General features: G+C 39.0%; 1 protein-coding gene across 2 annotated transcripts; it reads left to right on the top strand.

Moving 5' to 3' along the window:
• The first annotated feature begins 5,188 nt into the window (after window positions 1-5,188).
• LOC135482200 (uncharacterized) lies at window positions 5,189-21,785 on the top strand. 2 transcript variants are annotated; one of them, XM_064762072.1, is made up of 6 exons: window positions 5,189-5,364; window positions 13,322-13,422; window positions 15,299-15,355; window positions 17,439-17,593; window positions 18,772-18,919; window positions 20,071-21,785. In XM_064762072.1, exons 1-6 carry the CDS (start codon window positions 5,301-5,303, stop codon window positions 20,191-20,193), a joined length of 648 nt encoding a protein of 215 aa, XP_064618142.1. In that variant the 5' UTR covers window positions 5,189-5,300; the 3' UTR covers window positions 20,194-21,785. The 2 variants fall into 2 exon arrangements, with proteins under 2 accessions (XP_064618142.1, XP_064618143.1); XM_064762073.1 differs by lacking the exon at window positions 5,189-5,364 and adding an exon at window positions 10,970-11,158.
• Window positions 21,786-23,713: the final 1,928 nt, after the last annotated feature.

Below are 23,713 nucleotides of genomic sequence, written 5' to 3'. Positions count from 1 at the left end.
AATCGTATTAGGGAAGTGCATGAACACAAAGCGTACAAATATATGCCTTTACGTGCTTCTGAAAGTGCATTTTGACAGGTCATTAAACTTAAGGTGAAAAGCATCATGTTGACGTTTCTCATGCTGAAGGAATGAATTTGCCAATGTAGCTTTCAGGCAAATCTCCTTATCTAGGCCATGAAGGAGAAGGGTAACTCTCGTCACATTCGATCGGCCCTTGACCAGTGAAGTCACAGGCTCGAATCCAGCTCCAGCTTGTTTGGCTAAGGCCTTAAATCAGCTGATTTGTTTGCACCTTTTGGAGGGCGGCACTTTTCTACATTCTTAAACGTGATATAACGCAAAAACATGACCACGATCATTATCAAATCAAGTTCAGCGCGAGGCAGGCTGCATCAAAGTATCATGAATGTTGAACCTTTCCATCTTAAATAATGGTCATGGTCAGCATCAAATCATTGGGCAATGATCTTCGAGGCCGACAATCTCCTAAGGAATGAAAGTGAGGCCGCCGAAATTATAGCAAGCATATTTGTGTGGGTCTGTACTTTCGCAGAAGACATGAGTTGGCAGAAATCTGGCACCACTCTAAGAAAATCAAATGGAGCGTTGGGTAGCTCTACCCCCTAGTGTTAGCGAAGGTGGAGTGCTACGTGGTGCTAGTCTAGGAAAGAGGCATAGACGTATGGGCAGGCCAGTTCAGACACAATATTTTATTGTTAAAAAAGCTAAAAGATGGATTTTAGCAGGCAATCTGAGGCTGGTCAATCAGATGTATGCCCGCCCGTCACGTTAGATATACGACAGGAAATTCTGCTGGCCCTCTCCCATGCTTGTTCCTCGGCACAGGTTTTATTGTTTAGAATTGCATTTTTGTTAGCGTTTTTTTTGTTTTTTTTGTTTTTTACATTTTTCCTTTAGAGTAAATGAGTATGTGCCAGATGACAGAGTGCCCTCCTGTTAAATGAAATAGCTTTTCTAACTCACCACAGGGCAGGTGCCTGCTCATTTAGATGCGGTTCTCCAAAACAGATCGGTGCGATAATAATGCACAACTTGTTCTCCACCTATGAAATCCAAATAGATCTTTGTCTTTCTGTTTGTCCTGTCCAGCTAGGTAGTCTGAGCATTTGTCAGTTCGTCCACATGGAAACTCGCGCCTACTTTGTCATTTTGACAACAGCCCAGTCACTCAATACCAGTTCATCTGTTTTAAAGAAAGTACTGAGTTATTCTACTGGTGTTCTACCAAGGCATTGCACTTCTCGTTCCTTTTTGGATTGGAGCAATGACGGCTGTGTGGGGTCTGTCAAAACACAATATAAAGGCTTTCGGAAGATGGGAATCGTCAGCTGTATATACGCACACAGACATACGAGTAGCATAGGGTTAGCAAATGAATATTTCCTTAAACAAGTTAGGTAATTCAGTTTATTTTCAGGCAAGAGACAAGTAATCGCTCACGAACCATCCATATTTTTCGGGCAGGCATACGAGCGCAAAGCTAACCAGGGGTTGAAGCAACCATTTTTAAATGATGTGGAGCGGGTTAAAAAAGGGATTAAATGGTATGAGCTCCTCCCAGCTGTTAAACATGATCTCCAACACTACCCAAGAAGAGATATTACCAGTGTACACCTTAGTGGGATCACCTGTATATTCTCCCACACTGTTGGGTTTTAAAAAATGTGGGTTTTATGTGATTAGATAACATGGAATATATATATCTGAGCGTGTGGCCACACCAGATGTCTTTGGCTGTTTAGCTGTCAGAGAGGCGGAGAAAGCCCGATATGGCCTGAGAGAAATCGCTTTACCCCAGTTATAAGTGGGTATTTCTGGGCTGCCCCAGAGGAGGACGTATCCGGGTAACCAGGATACATGGTCTGGGAGAAATCTCTTTACCCCAGTTATTTGTGGGTACTTTTTTGGCTGTCCCAGAGGTGGACATAACCAAATTACTGCGTTATGGCCTGGAAGAAATACCTTTACTATTAAGGTTGCCGGCTCGGGTACCGGCATCATTGGTTATCTATGATTTGTCAGGACAGTTTGCGGCAACTCACTTACCATAAAGTGAGTATGTCGGTATGCCTTGTACATGGTTATCTCGTAATAGGGTATTCTAGTGGTACCCATAGACATGTTCACAGTTCCCACCCATGCACGTGTAAAGCACGTGGAATAAAAAGACTCTAAAACTCATTCGGACTGACGTACTTTTATATACTCATGGAGATTGTCACCGCATACAGGTGGTACAGAGAGACAGAAAGACCTTAGAAGACAAGCATATCAGAACAACACTTAGTACTTTAACAGTATTATTAAGTACAGTGGTGATATGTGCATTGCACATTGCTAGCTGTATGTGGTAGTGCTGTTACGCATGATTCATATACTTTTTACAGTGTATGATCATAAATCTCTGATGCTGGTTGTGTGTACTATCTGTGGGGGTAACCCTGTTCGTTATATCCTTAACTTAAAACAATAAACTTTCAAAAGAAACGAACTTGAAATCAATATACATGTAATATGAGTAAGGTGCTGCTATTAGTAATTCCACGTGAATAACATCAATTATTCTGAAACAAAACATCAGTTATTTTGAAACAATACTTTGCTCAATGTAACATGCTTATGTTACTAGAAGTATTTACATGAACGGCTATGCTGTCTTAGCTATATCACCATTATCTAATAGGGCGGCTCAGTACCGTGTTTTCATACATCATCATAACATGTGAATGACATGATATAAAAAACTAACAAGATAATAAAATCACAGCATGAAAATGTATGCACAAGGCTCTTTGAAAACACTGCGACACATGTACTACTACACACAGGTCCTAATAAACCTCGATGGTTCATGATTACAATCAGACATTGTGACCATCTTACCGCAAATGCTGCCTATAGTTGCTGACAAGGACTCTACTGGGATGTCTCCTAAGGTTGTCCCCATAGCATAGCCTGCTATAGGTGTCATATGAAAGAAAGTCAAACATCATGTTATATTCATTATTTATCAAAGTGCATACGTCTGCATTACACTGACAGTAATCAGTATTAATGGCCAACACACCAAACCATAGTAAATTACAGTTTTCTTATTTTACATTATACGTGTAATGATATGACCAAACTGGTACATCATTGTGAAAAATTGAATTTCAAGCCAAGGGAGGTAAGTTATACAGCGCAAACAGGTTAGACATGAAGTTGCCATGGTTACAAACCCTGTTGAGACTGTACAGTCTACTCAGTACAGTATTTAACTTCATAAGAACTGTTAACACTGTTTCGCTATCTTACAACTTATGTATAGGATGGGACAGTGTTATGCATCCAATTGGAGGTACAATATGAGGTATTACTTACTGAGAGCGAACCATTACAGCTAGACCGCAGCCATGTGCGTTCCTGCACAATCGATCAGCTGTTCGAGTACACGTAAACATTACACAACTGCTCAGATTACACACGCTAAAACTATCATTGTTCATGCCACCAAGTTTGGTGAAAACTTATGACATGATTCAAACTTACACACCTGTTAATCTTTGTATGAACATTTGACACTGACATAATTTGTCACGGGATCTTGCTTTGTCAAGCTGATGAAAAATGGCGGACACTGAGCAATTGAATCATGGGTACATATCAACCAAGTTATCTTATAGACAGTAAACCACAAAGAAGTTGTTAAAAAGTTGACTATCTTCCATTAATCACATGAACACAGATTTCCTTCAAGTGAAGAACTCTATTTGCACCTCATATGCGGAATTAAAAAAAATTACAACTTAAAAAAAAATCAATAAACTGGACTTAACTAAGTTGGACATGAAGGACTGGTGTCACAAATATTATGAACATATTCACCTAAACGTTACATCATCTCTTACACACGGATGTAAACGGGTAGGAATAAACCCTGCGGCCGATCTCCATGTACCCTTGAAGGTGTTTTGAAGGCGTTTTATAATATGTTTTTATTAATGAACATGTTTATGCGTAGGTATTAAAAATATCTCGAGATAAGTGTCATTTAAGTGAACATATTAATTAATTTATTTATTTGATTGGTGTTTTATTTATTTATTTATTTGATTTGTGTTTTACGCCGTACTCAAGAATATTTCACTTATACGATGGCGGCCAGCATTATGGTTGGAGGAAACCGGACATAGCCCGGGGGAAACCCATGACCACTCGCAGGCTGCTGACACCTTCCCACGACCGGATAGGAAAGCTAACATGAGTTGGACTTGAACTGACAGCGACAGCATTGGTGAGAGGCTTCTGGGTCATTATGCTGCTCTAGCGTGCCAACCAACTAAGCCACGGAGGCCCCAGAGAGAACATAAAGCCAGCCACTAAAGCTGAATTAATTAATAAAGTAGTACTCCAGAAATGTTCTATAAATATTTTTTAAAAATTCTACACCGCTTATCAACAAAGTAAATAGCAAACAATCGTCATTACCTAGCCACTCATTTGGTAACGCCAATTTTGTCATGTTATAGCTCTATCTAGAGTGACGTCACAAAACTTAGGAGCTCTCCCGTACCATCGGTATTGAAAAATATGTAAACAAAAACGCCTGATACCCAACCAAAGAGTTTCAGCTCTGTTCCGTGTTTAAAGGGCCGATGTTTCTTTTACTTTGGCGCTCAGTCAGGGAGATGTTCACGTTTTGACCCCTTTATCTAAGATAACTCATACGAGGTAGTCCAATTTTTAATTCCTAGCACCTGAAAATTAGCTCTAAAATCAGTTTTGAATGAAGTCAGAAATGGCTTTGTTGGATCGGTCACTGTTCCACTGGCATATACATGTATACATATATCTCTCGTTCATTATCTAATGACCATGCAGAGACAGATATATGTCATATATCTGACATATATCTTCATGAACACCTTTGAGTATCTGAACGCATACACCTCTCCCCAAATGCCTTCCGGTTGGTTTCATTTTCTTGTTTATACCGGAGACTGTATTACATTTTCCAGCTTGTAAGCTAACATAGGCCATCCCACACCCAATCCCTTCACAGTCCCCACAACACTATAAAAGGTAATGAAATCATGGTGGGTGCGGTGGAGTATACAAGTAGATTAAACAATATGTTGGTGCAAAGAGTGTAAGGTGCAGGTAGGCGTTGTTCACATGACCCACATACAGATTGAGCTAGACTAGGTGTAGTATGACAGGCCAGTCAGATCTGTTGACGTAAAGAAAATAGATAAGTTCTTTGTGGACGAAAACATTGACAAATCTTTGACAAAATGGTGGCCACTAAAGGACAAGCCATTGGTCTGGGAGTTGTTTCTATTCTTACCCTGGGGGCAGGTAAGATAGTTTTCTTTCACCAATTGTTCTTTTTTTTAACATTTGTCACAGAAGGGTGTCTAGGATGAAAAGAATAGAGCCTCAGCCGACTATAGGCGTGAAAGGCGACTAACAATGAGCCCTGTGAACAGACTAGGTTCGGGGCGTCCAAAACAGCACAAAATTATTCTCTACTGGGCTATATGCTGCCGAATGTGACATCACAGCTTTAATGAGCGATGCTGTAGTTAAGCATTTAAAATATACATTTAAGATTACTGTGTAAGAATATTTAATGGGATTTTCGAATTTTAAGGTTATTTTTTTTCTTCTATTGTTACTTTATCAGGCTTAGAAAGCGTATGATTCCCGTTTGTTCGGATTTTTGTCCCCTAGTTCTGGTTTAGTTCTGGTACAGTTCTCGCTATGTTATGGCTCAAATACCGCCAATGTGGCATTAAACCATAACCATTCATTCATTCAACCATTTTCCATGCCTGGTCTTAGTTATGCGGTGTGACTGAGGTTTTTGGTTGATAGAGACACACAACACACCTCATATGGGCTTAAGATTTTCCACTCACTGCAATAAAATATATATATATATATGTAATTATGAATGTATTAATTTGTGAGAGTTTTCTCGTGTTTGTCATGAGTTTTCTATATTTATGACAGTCTCTCTGATGTATTGGAACCTATCATACATTCCCTACACAAAACGATCGCGATCGATGATATGTTACCGTATCGAAAACGTACATAGGTTTTTGCCAAATTCATGAAAATTTCTGTACTCGGAACGGAAGTGTACGGTAGCTAAGGGAGGTAACTTTTTACGCTAAAAGCATTTGGGAGGGGCGCTGCCTTGTTTATCGTTTGCTCTCCTCGTTTCTGTAAACATTGACGAGGAAATGTGGACAGGGAAATAAATCTCATTATTTGTTGATTTCCAAATTCCGCAAAATACGAAAGCGAAGATCACAAGAGACTAAGGCATATACAAGCGCTGGATACAGAGTGCATTACTAGCTGAGAACAGGGAGATCGAAAGAACTTCCTCCAGGCCCTCTGAATCTGTACGTGTCTACCTTCGATCTTATTTTTTCACGAAGTTTAAGTCGTCGGACAGGTTCAGCTATATAATATTTAGGTCATTGTGGAGTGTTTGTGCATTATAGAGGGATATTGATAATCTGTATTGAACGAGAGCGGTGTCAAGTCCAGTGCGGATTTCCAACATAACATGGACGACTGCGGCGACGAGTCCAATGCGGATTTCCAACATAACATGGACTCCATAATGTACAGAACATTCCCCAATAACCTAAAAATATCAAAGTCAATAATTGGGTGAAAGTGAAATTGCAAGTTTGCAGGCCTATTATACCGGGTGTGCCCACCTTGCGCGCGGATATGCGAGGACGATCCCTGATGTCCTGAAATTTTCTCTAAGGGCGTCCAAGTGCATGCCGTAATCGTGTTTCGGTGACAACGCACGCGCCCCAACTCTCTGTTCCTTAATCCTGCATGCGGCAAGCATCCTAACGGCTTGATTACCATCATCTGATCTGGTGTGTCACGACGTCGTGTTTTCATTTTTACTGTCAAACGTTTACAACGACTTGAATAAATCTTTCTAACGAAACATAAAAATCGCGAATCACAGTAACAGTACCCTTCGTGTATATACAACGTGACTTTTTAAGTCACCGCGTATCTTTACCTTAAGGGGATTCACCTGTATAATCTTCTTCGTTCGTATCGTTTTAAAACCAGGATGTTTCAATGCACTGCTCCTTTCTTAAGCTAGTATACATGTTGTTAAAATGATGGGCACACATCAAATTATATTTGCTCATTGCCATCGATACCCCTGGCAAGGTCATTTTTCTTTTGACACATCAGGTAATTCAGAGAGTTTCCAAACCGCTTACAACGTTATACGTTGAGACAGCGAATCTAACGTTTTGAAAGTTCACTTGTGACAATGAATAAACAGATTTCATTCAAATTTTTGCTTCAAGACTTAAGTTTTTTTTAATGAATTATCTGTATACTAGACATGGGGCACCTTTTTGTGAAACACTTCCCAGTAGTTTCAACATGTCTAAAGTTATAATGAGTCATCATCATCATCATGTACATAGTATTTCTATATGACCGAAATGGTGACCAAGGTAACAAGTAAAACATTTATCCTCATAGAGAACACTTAGGTAGTCAGTATTACGTATGCACAGCTTCATTGATACTGAGGGCCAAGGTTGTCAGCATTCAGTAAAACCCATAATTATGATAAGGTAACAATAAGGTCATCAGTACTGAGTAAAACACTGGCTCTTAAGTAGAACACTGGTACCGGTATTTGCCATATATCTGTCTGTCTACGGCACCCGGGTACAAGCCAGCACTAGTTTGAACTCCCTTACCTTGTTTCCGCCCTATCCAGGGGAACCCCTTAACTATATAATTTGGGAAGTGCAACGCGGACAAACACACGAGAAATAAAAGGTCACCGACTATCATGCGAATTCTTTCCAAGATGAAATTTCAGCGTTGTTAAGAATCGCTATAATCGTATTTTTTGCCCAAGATAGTTCAGACATATTCCAGTTTGACAATGAATCTGTTTGCATTGGTGATGTGAGATCACACATTTAGTGACATTTCGACGTAACCTCCACGGTGACATCAGCAGTGTTTCTGGGGATACCGGGTGGCGTAGTGTTGATATATCATCACTGTGGTAATCTCTTTAGAACAATGTGATCACAAGTATTATGGAAGCTCTGGTCCTAATATAACAAAAAGATAGCCGGGATTAAGTAAAACACTTGTCATGATACAGAAAATAAGATCGACTGTTCCTGGTATTTAATTAATTTATTTATTTGATTGGAGTTTTACGCCGTACTCAAGAATATTTCACTTATATGACGGCGGCCAGCATTATGGTTGGAGGAAACCGAGCAGAGCCCAGTGAAAACCCACGATCATCCGCAGGTTGAGGTAAGACCTTCCCACATACGGCCTGAGAGGAAGCCAGCAGGAGCTGGACTTGAGCTCACAGCGGCCTCATTGGTGAGAAGATCCTGGGTCATTACGCTGCGCTAGTGTCCTAACCAACTGAGTCACGGAGCCCCCCCCCACCCCCCACCCCCGTTTCCCCGGTATAGAGCATTACAATTGTCAGTGCTAAGGAAAACACTGGCCATGATATAGAACATTACAGTTGTCAGCATTAAGGAAAACACTGGCCATAATATAGAGCATTACAACTGTCAGCATTAAGTAAAACACTGGCCATGATATAGAACATTACAATTGTCAGTGTTAAGGAAAACACCGGCCATAATATAGAACATTACAACTGTCAGCATTGAGGAAAACACTGGCCATGGTATAGAACATTACAACTGTCAGTGTTAAGGAAAACACTGGCCATGATACAGAAAATTACAATTCGTAGTATTAAGGGAAACACTGGCCATGATACAGAACATTACAATTGTCCGTATTAAGAAAAACCATGGCCATGATATAGAATAGTACAATTGTCAGTATTAAGGAAAACACTGGCCATGATATAAAACATTACAGTTGGCAGTATTAAGGAAAACACTGGCCATGATATAGAACATTACAATTGTCAGTATTAAGGAAAACACTGGTCAAGATATAGAACATTACAATTGTCAGTATTAAGGAAAACACTGGCCATGATACAAAGCACTACAATTGCCAGTATTAAGGAAAACACTGGTCATGATACAGAGCACTACAATTGCCAGTATTAAGGAAAACACTGGTCATGATACAGAGCACTACAATTGCCAGTATTAAGGAAAACACTGGCCATGATACAGAGCACTACAATTGCCAGTATTAAGGCAAACCATGGCAATGATATAGAGGGATACGATCGTCAGTATTAAGTAAAATATTGGTCTTTATATAGAGCCATAAGAACATTAGTATTAAGTATAGAACAATAGGGACATCAGTATTAAATAAAACACTGGTCTTGATTCAGAACCATAAGCCAGTCAATATTGTGTAAAAACTATGGTCATGATATAGAATACTAAGAACATCAGTATTAAGTAAAACACTGACCGTGATACAGAACAGTGAGGGTGTCAGTATTAAACAAAACATTCATCGTGAGCAAATCGCAGGAACTTGCAGATGCATGATGGTCAATCGATGATTACCCTTGACCATGTAGATATAGGGTACTTTAGAAGATATACAGCAACAGATTGCAGAAAACATGTTAAGGGTCGACATGTGATTTATGATTTAGTAAAGAAGTGCCAATCAAAGGATATTGCGCGGCGTAAATTGTTCCGAGAGAAACACGAAAACGTTTGAAACGTAAAAAAAATGTTATATGTCCTCTATAGGCTACCTTAGTTGGTTGTCATAATTACCGAAGGCGTCATAATGAAGTGTTTACGGGAAATGTGGTTACGTGCAAGTTTTCTGTGGTGCATGGAGTTTCGTTCAAATCATATGTCTATTCGTAAACCTGAGGTGAGAGTTCACTTTCATACAGATTTTTCTTATGTATGAACGGCTGGTGAAAGGGCCCCATTTATTTGTCATTATTTATGAAAAATACACCGCCTGGTTCTAGCTGAAATGCAATAAATCTATGCCGTGCAAAAGGCATTCTTATTCATTACCCAACGTAGCGCATACCGCTGTTCGCCGAGAAAGACATGTTTCAGTTGGAAAAAATACCTAACATAAGTCAACAACAATAAATGTTATGCATACAATAGGTACACCTGTGTTGGACTAAAACAAGTATTCCAATAGAAAACACCAATCAAATAAATAAATAAAATAAATATTCTACTAGAAAAGAAAGACATCCATAGTTTTCACAACGATGAAGTCGGTCTCAGTGTAAGCTGTCACTCTAAAGGATACATGAAACGTATGGTGATTGATCTTAATGTGAAGTTTAGGATGTGTTCTAACATATAAATGTACATCACAGAACTCTAGCCCAGCCTTGATTAGGGACGGAGGTGGGGGTGGTGGGGGGTGGTGAATAAGGATTTAAAGTACACAGACTTCCTGAGGCCCGAACGGTCAGTCCGGAAATTACATTAGTGCAGTAGTGATGTCGAGATTTTCTTAATGGCTTGAAACGAAAGATTTCATATGAATCATATATCGACATGATATTTGGAATGCAAGAATGTTCTATGTTGGATGATAGTATTTGCTTTAGTGACTTTCGAACTGTACAATACAGGCGTACCGCGCCCGACCGTGGAAAGCCTTAAGACCCAAATCTGGCAAAATTGTATTGTTGTCAAATGTCGTTGATGAGCCCAGCTTAAAATGACACCTCAATCGACCATACACTCTACTGGTGTAACCTTGACTACCCATGACACCCCATCTCCCACATTCTCTGCTTGATGACACTACAGCTGTTGAAAACGAGGATGTCAGACACAAATCCCGTATATGGGTATTTGTGTAACAAGGCGTGGCAGTTCCACCCTCGTTTTTAAAGTGAGTGGGCCGATGTCTCATGCGTAGCCCAAGTGTGGAGAAGTAATTTCATAGCGATCGTCAGCTTGTTTGCATCGTTGGACTGACCTACTTTGTACCTGTCCAACAAACACACAACAAAGGGCAGCATGCCCATAGAAAATTCCTGACGAGAACATACATACGCTGACCTTGTACAGTACATTTAGTATATCCATATCTAGCTGTGGCAAGATGGTGGCCACGAAAGGACAATCCATTGCTTTGGGGGTTGTGTCTATCCTTGTTCTTGGCGCAGGTAGGTTTGATAATGTGATAACAGGTCAGTTCTGTAATAGGCCATTTCCAGAGTTCGTAAAATCCAGAATTTTTTAAATTAGTGATGCACCGACATCGGACTGTATATAAACCAGCATGTCGCGGTGAAGTTAAAAAAATGAGTCTGGGTGCTATTTAATGTGACTGACCTAAAATTTCGCCACAAATGTGAATTTCTAGAGGCAAAAGAAGAATGTTAAAATATTATTTTAGGTACTGAAATTTATACATTTCACAATTCCCTACCTACCAAACAAACCTCAAAACAGTTTTCTAAGGTCGATGGAACTCTCGGAATAGGGCAAGAGGTGTAAATTAGTCTTGGGTCAAACCATAAGGAATTAAATTTATTACAACAGAATCTTGCCTGTCTGAGTTAGGGTCTAGAATCGAATTACAGTCAGAACGCCCGGTTAGCCAGAGCGCCCTCTACCTAAACGCCCTCTCTATATAATGCATATTCAAGCTAACGGCATAGGCTTCGATGTATGTCTGCGATGATATTGTGTTCTATGTACATATGACCTTTAAATTGTTAATCCATGGTATGAACAAAGAAATCATGGCGTTGATGAATTAAGAACAGTTAAATTAATACACCTGGCACTCGATGTATAATTCTGAACACCATTATACTGGTGAATACCAGTCTGCAGCATATGTTTGATATTTGGCATATTGATCTGGCTCACGTGTCTACAGTTTGCGCAGGAGTTAGCAGCAGGATTTCTTTTGTTGGCATGTGTATTAAACACTGTCCCCTGGGCGAACTTGGGGGCCTCCGTGGCTCAGTTGCTTAGCGCGCTAGCACAGCGTAATGACCCAGGAGCCTCTCACCAATGCGGTGGCTGTGAGTTCAAGTCCAGCTCATGCTGGCTTCCTCTCTATACATTCCTCCTTTGAAGAGGGGGAAACAAAATACCGAACATCGTGATGGGAATTATTTTTTTTATCGATTTCATGTTGTACTGTACACACGACGTGTCAATAACAGTAATCGAGATATGATCCTAGTTATCGCCAGTGGAACAAAACTCAGACAACAAATATTTCAGAAAATCGGATGTTTGTCTTGTCTATTCACAATTCCCTGGACATCTGTCAGAATTAAACTTTACACAAACTTGATAATAAGTACTGGTGCAGTTTACGCCATATCACAATCTCGGGCATAGGGTTATCTTGTATATTCTCATCCCTCTGCATGACGTACGATATATTGGTGAAACGGCGTATAGGCCTTGACTCTACATGGCGACATGTCGATAAGAGAAAATCAGTTTTCCTGATGTTTCATTGTTTTTACAGCTTATCAAACTTTCAATTCTACTGATCACACCGGAAAACTATCCACATATTATTAGCCTCCTTGCACGAAATAGTACACATGTAACTTGATGAAATGGCCAGTTTGCTTATTCACTGTATCGTATTGTCTGCACTTATGAAGGCAGTCAGATTTATGAAGTCTATAATACGAACAAAAATTGAGTTAAAGTTTGTGGTCATGCAGTGGAATTGCAGGAAAATATAAAGGGAAAATTGCCAAGAGATATATGGAATTGTTGTTTCACGATCATTGTAGAGTTTCATTCACCCGTAAACCTCTCAAGTGTTTCACGTAAAATCACGCGATCTTACATGTGATCTTATATGTTAGATATAAGAATCATTATTACATGTCTACACCTGGAGCCTCGCTGAGACAGATAATTACAGCGCTGGCTTGTTGCGATCATTAGACCCTTGATCAAGGAGGCCGCGTGTTCGAATCCAGCTCTACCTAATTTGACTGCGGGATTGCGCCATGAGGTTTGTTAGGTATCTGGCAAGGCCGGTGGTTTGCTTCGGTTTCATTCACCCATAAACCTCTTAAATGAGCACTGTGTTGAGCAAATAAATAAATAAATGAACAAATCAATCAGTCAATCAGTTTACCTAAATACATTTACCTGTTTGCAAAGACGGAGAAAAACACCAAGAAAAAATGAACACCAAGGCGGTTATTCGAAATGTCGGGATTTGATAAATCTGTTTCATATCCGTCATACACCAGAAAAAGACGATATCACAGATGGATACTTGAAACGCTCTCATTTAAATAAGAGACGGAAAATTGAGTAGTTTTCTGTTTGGCTTGCAGGAATTGCTGTGATGGTCCTGTTTCACTCGCTCTTCGTGCAGCTGGGAGTAAGTGGGGGTTCATTACCAGCCTTGTCATTATTCTGGCCCTATGGCGTGCCGGTAAGTCAATGGACGCATTTAAACGAGAATATATACAGACATAAAAGAGAATCAAGTTAAAGAGAAGAGAAGAAGCAAAACTGAAGTAGCTACTCCATCCAGAAATTATCTGATATACACTATTAGTTTTAATGGTGCTGATAGGGTGTAAATTTACTAAAGGCACCTTTTTTATCCATAAATACGCCGTTTAAAGCTATTCAGTGCGTTAAAAGGGTGTATGTTACGAAGATGAGATGGAGAGTGAATAAGCCCTGTTTAAATCCTCTAGGGTGGACATTTTTAAAACGGATATTAGAAAGGTGTGAAGTTAGCTATGGTTGCTCTATACTGAATTCAGATTTTTTGCTCATAGCTTGAATACATGAATGCTTTCTTTTAGAATATTTGTTTGTGGAATATATCGTTCTCTCTCATATCACTGTCATCTACTTTCGTTTACTATTGTACACCTTATAAAAGAGCACCTGACCTTATATCGCTAGAGTTTCGGCGCCCTACATCTACAGTGTTATAAATATGTCACCTTGGAGATGAAACGTATTTCCACCTTATTGCACATTAGAAAAAACGGAGAACGTCGCTGTACTTAAAGGCATAAAGGTATAGACCTGGGCGTTAAGCCCTGAAGCACAATGTCCACAACTTCAATATTCAGTAAGGTGCAAATCGGACACATGTACCAAACATGGGTGGTTTGAAGGAAGATAGGACATTGTAATACTCATTGAGTTTATATTTCATTGAGAACATCTTGTCCATTCATCGAGGGATAAGACGGGATGATACAATTTTAAAGACCTATAATCATTATTATGTACTTTCTTTTCGTACCGGTAAACATCATTTTGGTGTACATGTACCTGTAATCCTGTATTTGAATGTCATCCATGAATTTGTGATATCTGGGTTACCTCTCCACCCTGGGCAGTGCTCAGTTTCAACGTCATCATTGAACAAGAAAGGAAATGCAGTGGATATAAAACACCATCAATTAAAAAAAAACACACAAAAAAACCAATAACAACAACAACAAAAAACACGATTTTATTCTTCACTGACACTAATCTGTTAACAATTCTGAAAGGTATACATGCACATGTACCATTTAAAATCTGGTATCTATATCATTTTTGTAAGGCATTATTTAATATACACCTTTTCTCTCATGAGTTTATTGAGCCGTATTTATAAAATGGTAAATTCACACAATTTTAAGTTGGAGTGAACGTTGACCGTTCCTTAAAGGGGTTAATACACACGTTTTCCTGGGTGTGTTAATGTAATACACTCTTTCCCAAAAAAATAAATACACCTTTTGGAAACGGTGTTAATTAATACCTTTTGTAAAAGGTCGAAAAGGTGTGAATTTACTCCTTTTTGAAAAGTGGGAATCCACACTTTTCCTGAAAGATGTGAATTCACACCTTTTGGGAAGGGTGTACATTTCTTTTTTGGTGTCTATTCACATTCATTCTAAAAGGTGTTAATCCGCAGCGTTTAAAAGGTGTAAACTTACACCTAATAGGGTGTGCGTCTTGGAACACGCCATTTACACCCATAGTGAGTGTTTACTAACACCATTTTAGCTAAGAGTGTAGGTGTAATCAGTGCATCAGTTATAGTAGATTAAGTAATTTATCCATCGATCGATTAGTCGAGTTTTCATCTTAACCCTGGTGTTTCCTCTTTTTCTAACATGGCTTGTCCCATGGCATCATAAGAGTTCCACATTAAAAGTGGATTTACAGTAACCAAGCACATCAGAACAAAATGGCTGTGCCTGTTTAGGTTTGTTTCTACCCTCTTCCCAAGTAGCTATGTAAGGTTGAATTATTTGCTGTCTTTTCTTTTAATTCTGTTCATTGGTTTTCAGGTACTTATTACCGGTGTCCTTGGTATAGTAGCCGCGGCTGTGAGGAACAACGTTGCCGTAAGTCACTTAGCAAGAATGAATGAGCGAATGAGTAAATGAGTGAGTCAGAACGCCTGTGGTTGTTAAAAATCCGAGAGATAGCACGACATTTTTTTTCATTTTCTTTTATAGTTAGATTATTCCATTACTCGTCCAACAAAAACAACAAAACAATTGTAGGATCTGTTTATTAAATGCTTTTCTTCGTCCAACATTTTTATAGCACATAGGCCTAAGAAGTAAAATTTCTAACCTATGATTCTTTAATTACTTGCTTGCACAGCGATCAGCATCAGGAGTTTAGCCAGGTGTCAGATGTACTGTAAATGGATGCATTGATTGACACCCTTGTATTTTCACGGTTTTCAAGAAAGCTATCCAGTGATTGAACTTTACAAGTCTAGTCGGCATAGAACATATATATCTTCACAATATAGCCAGTTATAATAGTGAAAAGCAGAAATGATCAAGCTAGTGTTAACACTTGCTAGGGAGAGTCAGGAAACAGAATAATTTGACTTTTGGAATGTCGACTTTTGTTTTTAAATTTTTCCTTCGTCGTTACAAATAAGGCAAATTATTGTACCGGATGGTGCAGGGAAGTGTCAATGGACGTGTCAGTATCCAGTTAGACTTCTATTCAAGCTAGGAAGAACTGATGCAATGTACATGTTTATGTGTATGCCTGCATTTCATTGTACCATTTTGTCAGGAGGATTTTAAAATTGACCGTTTTAAGGCCAGGATGATGTCTTAAGTCTTGACATATCTTGACATAAACCTGTAAACGTCTTGGCAAGATGATGCATCCTTGTGTAGACTGGATCGAGTGTATACAAGGTATACATACATTCTGATGTGCCTGGTTATACCTTCTTGTATAATTTCTAGTATCTGAAGTCTTGGGTATATGTTGTAGCTGGGTTAGACTTTTTTTGTGTGTGTGGTCGGTTTTATGCTGACTTTCTGAAAATATAAAGATAAAAGTTTGGACTTCTATTCAACTCTTACTACAGATAGTGTTCACCAGATTGTTCTGAACCTTTGTCTTGGACATGGTGCGCAGATGTGCATCTGCTTTTGGGGTAATATTTCTGGACTTATTTTCCAAAATCTCGCTATTGAAGATGGTTTCTGGACTCACAAAAATGACACTGTAGGCTGAAAAGAGCAGATTTTTTCTATCTGGTGGTGCCTGCTGCATAATTTTGCTATTTTGCCTGAAAACGGCAAAGCTAACATAAATGGCTGAGTCCTTCGCGACCTCCATCTTTAACCCTGTAATTTATGCTGGGGATGTGTTGTTTTCCGGTTTTCCCAACATTCCGGTTTCCAGATCGTCAAGCGGAAAACGAACTGTACTGTTCTCTACCTTCTGGAAAGAAGAGTTCTACCGGAAAAGTACGAACTGCACTTCGGCGGTTTCCAACGGCAATTCTCCTCCTAACACAGAAGACTTCAGGACTAGTTCTTAGGCAAAATGGAGTCGCCCACAGCGGATTTTGGTGCTGACTTCATTTATAATTTATCAACTTGAGGTACATTTTAGAATTTTTTATGGCATGCACCTGCGAGGAAATGCATAATCTTTTCAATGGTATTTGTTTGATATTTAAATTTTCTTCTCCTTTAACTTTCAACAGTTTCTGATGTCTTGCAGATGTATTGGGCATGATGTGGTGATATTCTTGTGCTTTTTGGTAACATATCTTCTGTCATTTTTCAAGTTCTCGCCGATTGAAAATGTCATCCGAGGGCTTATTAACAGGTCACATGATACCTTCATAGGTGTTATAGTAACCATCTCAAGGCGTGCAAGTGGTCGGCCCTAGGCTGCAGTGCATCATTTGTTTTCAAAGTTCCAGATTCAGCGAACTCATTTAGACGAGGGCAGGTGGATATGCCATCTTCTGATGTCAGTTGTTTGTTTCGCAGATGCAATATAATTTTCTCACAACTCTAACCGGCGAGCTATGCTGAGTTTATAAACTATTTATTTTCATTTTAAGATTGAAGTTATTCCTGGTGAATGTAGCATTACGTATAGGTGTGCGAAATGCCAGCGGCATTACCTGTACTGTTTGATATTTGTTCTTTTAAGGTTGGGATATATATGGGGATCTGCATCGTTGCGTTGTTGGTGGAAGCCGGTTTGATCGTGGTAATGGCATTTGTGCTGTTCGCCTATTTGACTGTGGACCCAGAAAGTTTTGCCAGAGACTGCTACCAGGTTAACGGTTCATGTCTTTGCAACGAGTAAGTGTACCGAGCTTATGTGTCAGATGTATTGTCCTGTCCACATGTATATACACCTCGTGTATATTTACTAAATTGAGAACAATGGATTAGTTGTTAGAGAACATGCTTGATAAATTGCTAATGGTGCAGTTGTACAGGTATCATCCTCATACGTATAATTATACTTCATAAGAGGAGATTCTTGGTTTCCATTGGTCAGTGCACAAGTATACTAGATTCAGTAAAACCTGATGTGCAAACATAAATGGCCGAAGCAAAGCAAAGTTCCGCTCACAAAGAGGTATCGCACGTTTGCAAAGCAATGACCAACGATCTCGCGCGATATAATAGCCAACAATCTTGTGCAGGTAATGTAATACAGTCACACCCGCCCCCTCCCCCTCTTGTCTGCTATCTGTCGTCTGCCTATTTGTAATGTATATGGCATGCCCAGCAAACGAAGTAAAAGTTAGGCGCGTGAAAGTATAAACACAACAAAGGTAGAAGGTTTTTTGAATATAATAAAACATATACTGCATGCTGTTGAACAAAATATCAGGAATTGCCAGCTGTGTAATCTTTTAAATATGACCAATACCGGTCAATGGATAGTAACACATCAGGCTAAATAATGAAAGAAATATAACGCTGAGTTATAAACCAGTATAATGCCGTTGAGTATAGCCTACCTGTCATACTGTGCATAAGTCTATATGTAACGTGCATAATGAACGGAACCTTACAATGACACGATAAATTAGTGAACTATATAAGCACAGAAAAAGATAATACCATGGAAGCCGTTTGGGTGTTATATTTCGTGCAAACATCAAATTGGGATATATTTTCTGTATTGTGTACTGTGGACCCGGAATAACATATTGCAAGTTATGGGATCAATCAACCTAGCTATATTGGCTATGTAGCAGTCGCTGCTGCAAGTAAGGCGGCAAGTTCAGATCCAGATGTTTCTAGTTCAGTTGAGTTTTCATGTCGTCAGTTTATACTCGTTACACTTTGGCTTGCCCAAATAATAAACTTTTGATGCTTCACTTTTGAAAAAAGTAAAATAACCCTTAAGATATCATAACCGAGTAACACAAATTGCGCTATCTGAAAACGAAGGTAGGGTTCACATATTTAGGATTATGCAAATTTGCTTTGTGTACTGTAGAAAACACTTTTTCTTACTTCAGCTCTTTTCGTATCGGGTACTCTACTTGCCAAGACCCTGTCATTGGTATCATCCACTTAACTCGGGCCGCGGCTGCCCTGATCATTGTCAGTTGGCTACTCATGTTGACGGGATCTATATTAAGTTGTACTGCATGCTGCTGTGGAAAGGTAAGAAATATGTACATGAACAATAAACATGAACGACATTTTTATGATCCATTTTTTTCATAGAAAATAAAAAGAACATCATTTCTGCCAACCGTTTATCTGTTTACTCCGAAAAAAAAAGAAAATAGTCAGTTTTAGACTAGAGTATTAATGCGCCCTAAAGTTCTTATCATTCTTAGTCATGTGTTTTGCATTATTTAAAGAATATTTGAAAATGTGCTATAAAACAGTAGAGTATGGTTAAGTTCTTCTTTTTGAGGCAAAGTTTATATTTTTTCATAGTCCTTCTACTTTATGCATATTTTTCATCAGAGGTCAGAAATATTCGAAAATGACGTCATCGATGAATATCCTGGGAGCGCGGAAAAAACCTTAGCGCTCCCAGGTCGCTTAATTCGTTGACGTTTCCACAGCAGGCTACTTAATTTCTAGACTGACCACTAAGGCTTTTGGAAAACTGTAGTTTATAGACATATCATATATATACTCTGTATTAACAAATAAAAACCAAGTGTTTCATGTATCCTTTAAGGCTATGGCAGTTTGTATATATTACGGGCCAATAGGCCTGCCCTGAATTACCGCCCTTCTTTTAACAGTAACGTTAACGCAAGATTAGTTTTTGAGGCGGGAAACTGCGAGAAGTGAGTCATCGCCTATTAAAAGATGCAGTATGGTTATATCACGACAACGACAAATACTTTCCAGGCAACAGTACTAAAAAACATATATCGGTCTTTGAGACTCGCAGAAATGTCGAGATATCTTAAATGATGTTTTTCAGCTCATTAGAGTTTACCGAAGCTGTCTATTGCATTTAACTGGGGCTAAGATTTTAAAATCACCTCCGAATGGATTAAAAAGTACATAATGTTTATCCTGAGCTTGCTAAACGAGTTTACAAAATCAAAATCTGTCCAAAAACTAGATCTTCAACTAGCTTATGCCCCCTAACTCCAAATTTTGCAATTTTCTGGAATCCTAGTTAACCATAGGTTAATCCTAAAAACACACCTTTTAAACTTGTGTATGACCACAAGAGAGTTAACAACCAGGCCCTGTTTTTGGCACTCATTACATTTGTAATTTGATGAGGATGTTATTCTCATTTATCGTTCTTTTTGTTTTGTTCTTTTTTTGTCCTGATGTAGCGTACCGACACTCCCGGTGCAATTATCGTTCAAGGAGGTGGGCAAGCCATCCAGATGGGTTACCCAGGAGGTGGTGGGTATCAACACCCCACGGGCTATGGTGAACAATACCAAATCAAATAAACCAACAGGTGCTCCCATCATTGCACCAGCCTGTCTGGCATGGCAGATTTAATCCTATATTGTCCATTTTGTATGTTTTCCACTACAATGTATAGTATATTATTTAACCGTGGGAAGGGGTGGGAGGAGCTATCCATGTCATCACCATGATTGCCCATCTGCAGAGCAATTTCCACTAAACAAACGACACCAAGTCTATAGTGAAATGTAGGTTATACCTAGTACAATGCAATGAACGATTCGTCAAGTTCAACGATGTACGATACAAAACCCTACCAAATACCCTCTTCACGGTCACGCCGTGTTGAATTGAAACGAGACTTGCTCAAATTGCACCCTAACTCACGTAGACACTAGAAATAGGCACAAATTTGCAACACACTGTCTTTACCAAGTTTAGTTTAGTATCTCAGGCACTAAAACCAGCCGACAGCCGCCATTGTGTGAGTCTGCACATCAAGCCTCGTTTTCGGTTGAATATGGTGCGAAAGTGTACAGAACCTATTCGTCTTACGTTTTATTGCTATATATTAAATGGGAAGTAATGTATGAAAATGTAAAAAGCTTTGTAGTAGTGAATTGCAACGGCTTGTGTACTTTAGACCCCAGATTCCTGTTCACCCCTACTGTTTATTTTCGTATTGACCGAAATCCTTTTAAAATTTTTCTTCGCACCCCTTGCATATTGTCAGTTTGTCTTCTTTGTCACCTGTTGTGTTTTCTTTCAATTTTTAAGGTGTTTTAAGTCTCAATATTGTTATTTTCCGCTCAAGTTTTTTGTGTTTGTGCGAATCTTTATGCTTCAGTGCTGATGGATCAAGTGTTAAAATGCTTCTGGTAACACCGAAAAGAGAGTACTTCTAATGACAAAACACAGAAGCTAGTATCGTATGTACAAGGGATTTTGCATGAGCCTTTTGCCTATGGACTCGACGGCGTCTCACATTCCAACCTTCACCGTATAGCAAAATAAGTTTTGATTGTCTCTGCAACCGTGGCTGTTCTCTCAAGATGAGGCGTCGACGTTCATACTCAGTTAAGCCTGAAACGAAACATGAAACGAGAGATTGTAATTAACGGTTTGATAGATTCGAGGAACACGATGTCGAGCTATTGCGGCCGAGCTAGACCAAGGACATGATACTGATCAACCATTTTTTCAACTGTTTTTTTTTAACTTGAGCGTTTCTGATTATCGTATACTACTTACCTTCGTAACACAACGCCTATAACCTGATTAGACATCTTTCCCTGCTGAAAATATTTTACGAGGCATAATTTTATTTTTGGTGATGAAGGCAATCGGTGCATGAGGTTGAAGTTTCTTTTAGCAGATATTCCATAATTAACATATTAAAATGTGAACTGTTACCCATTTTTTACTTTTATGTCTTTACTAGATTAACTATTGGAATATACTGGCCCAAGATTTTGTATGGGTTTTGCTTGGTTACGTTTACAGACAATTTTGGGGTTACATAACGAGAGGCAATTCTTCAACCTAATATGTATGTGTACGGCATCTGGAGCCTATCATTGTCTTTCCATGCAGACAATATTTTTGCTTAATAAATATATTTTTTATAACCGTGGCTTTTGGTATATTCAAAGTTCTGATTTTGTGTATTATTGTAGTTTCAAGTGATATCAGGAGTCTTCCTATGATATATATGTATTACAGATACTTTGGAGAGCAACTCATTATGTAATACTGACTTGGGCGGCTTCTGTATAGGGCATGTACATATCTCACCTTGTAGCATTTGTTACATCATGTTATGTGACGATTTCAACCAACGTCACAAGTTATTACGGCAAAAACTGGTGCCAAGGTTATTCCACCAAACGCCTTATTATGAGTATAAGCCTCTTGTAAGTAAAATGTCACTGAGTATAATGTCACTGACTTGGGTGTCATGTCTGATGTCTTCGGCATGATGGTTCAGTGGCGATAGCACTTTGGCGGCATGGACACGCCCTGCCGCAAGAAAACACAATATATGTACACACACCTAATGACTCCTCTTCGTCGGCATATGACCGGAAAATTGTTAGACACGACGTTAAAGTACCACGCACACGCACATACACATACATACATGCTTATGGGACATGAACAGAAGTTGAATGAAACTATCCAGAAATTGAAAAGAATGACTTTCTATGGTGTTTGCTGCAGAACGTTTCACTCGTGTGTATATGGTCGACTATTTGTTTGAGAATGACCACATGCCATTAAAATTTTGTTCACCAAACCTCTAGGGTGTGAATTTGCTGGAACAGAGCGTCTGGTGACACGCTTAGATTTGTAAATGAACGTACTGAAGGGAAGCAACTCTTCACAGCTTGATTGGCCGCATAGTCAGACTGAAAATAGCATGCATTGAGCACTACAGTATGGTGTTCTTATGCTACAGTTATCAATTTCAATTATCTCAGAGATGCTAAAAATAATTTTTTTTCAGAATTGAAGGAAAATCGTTCAGGTTGAGCTAACGATAATTAGGGTACTGACAAATGTTTCACTAGGGTTAAATCGTGCATGTTTTAGATTGCTATGGTAATTAATAATAATATCTTTATTACTGACAAAAACAAACAGTCAGTAGTTATAAATATGACAAAGAATGAAAAAAGGTGGAAGAGCATACATCAGGATATGACGGGCACGTGACTTTGTACATAGGTTGAAGAGAAAAACTACATCGGAACAAGCAGCTGTAGCGTGTCAAACCATTTGGCTTCAGGTTTAGAGAGACACATAAATCTGTATTAATTCAGTATCATAGCCATGAATTAAGACATTTTGCGAACTAAACAAGCGATGCCTGAATCTCAGCGTTGATTTAAACACAAGTTCACTGAATGATGAAATCCTATTAATACAAAACATGTAACCAACACTTCAATCCTTTCTGTAATTAAGTAGCCAGCTTAGTAAGTTGTTTTATGTCACACACAGGGCATTGGCTGTTTTCTTATTATACCAACACCACCAATAATTACAATATACGTTACAGCTGTAAGATCGAAAGACACTTTTTTACAAGCTCAGTGCAAACACGGAATTACCTAAGACGAACATTCGCTCTGAAGCATAATTTTCTCTTCTGACTTTCTATATCCTTATCATCAGGTCATCAGAAATCATATGACTTAAATACGAGTATGTGTCAACATAGACAAGGCGTATAGCACATAATCGCAGTGAAGGAGGAGCAAAATTCTTATAGGCCTTCGGTTTGGCGCAGAGGCATACGGTCTTTTTGTTATTAAAGATAGCATCATGAAAAACATTTTTTTACACATTTACAAGAAGGATTGGAGGGGTTTAGCCGAGGTGCAAATAATACACAAGTCATCTGCGTATAAGAGATAATTAATAAAAACACCTCCGATGTTAAATCCTATTTTAACTTCAGTGAGAGATGTGTCCAATGCATGCATGTAAACAGAAAACAGGAAAAGTGCTTGGGAAAGTATCCCACCCTGTCTAACACCATTACCAGTACCAAAAACC

This window comes from Liolophura sinensis, chromosome 1 (assembly GCF_032854445.1).
Source record: "Liolophura sinensis isolate JHLJ2023 chromosome 1, CUHK_Ljap_v2, whole genome shotgun sequence".
Taxonomy (NCBI): Eukaryota; Metazoa; Mollusca; class Polyplacophora; order Chitonida; family Chitonidae; genus Liolophura; species Liolophura sinensis.
This window is presented reverse-complemented; position numbering and strand designations above follow the sequence as displayed.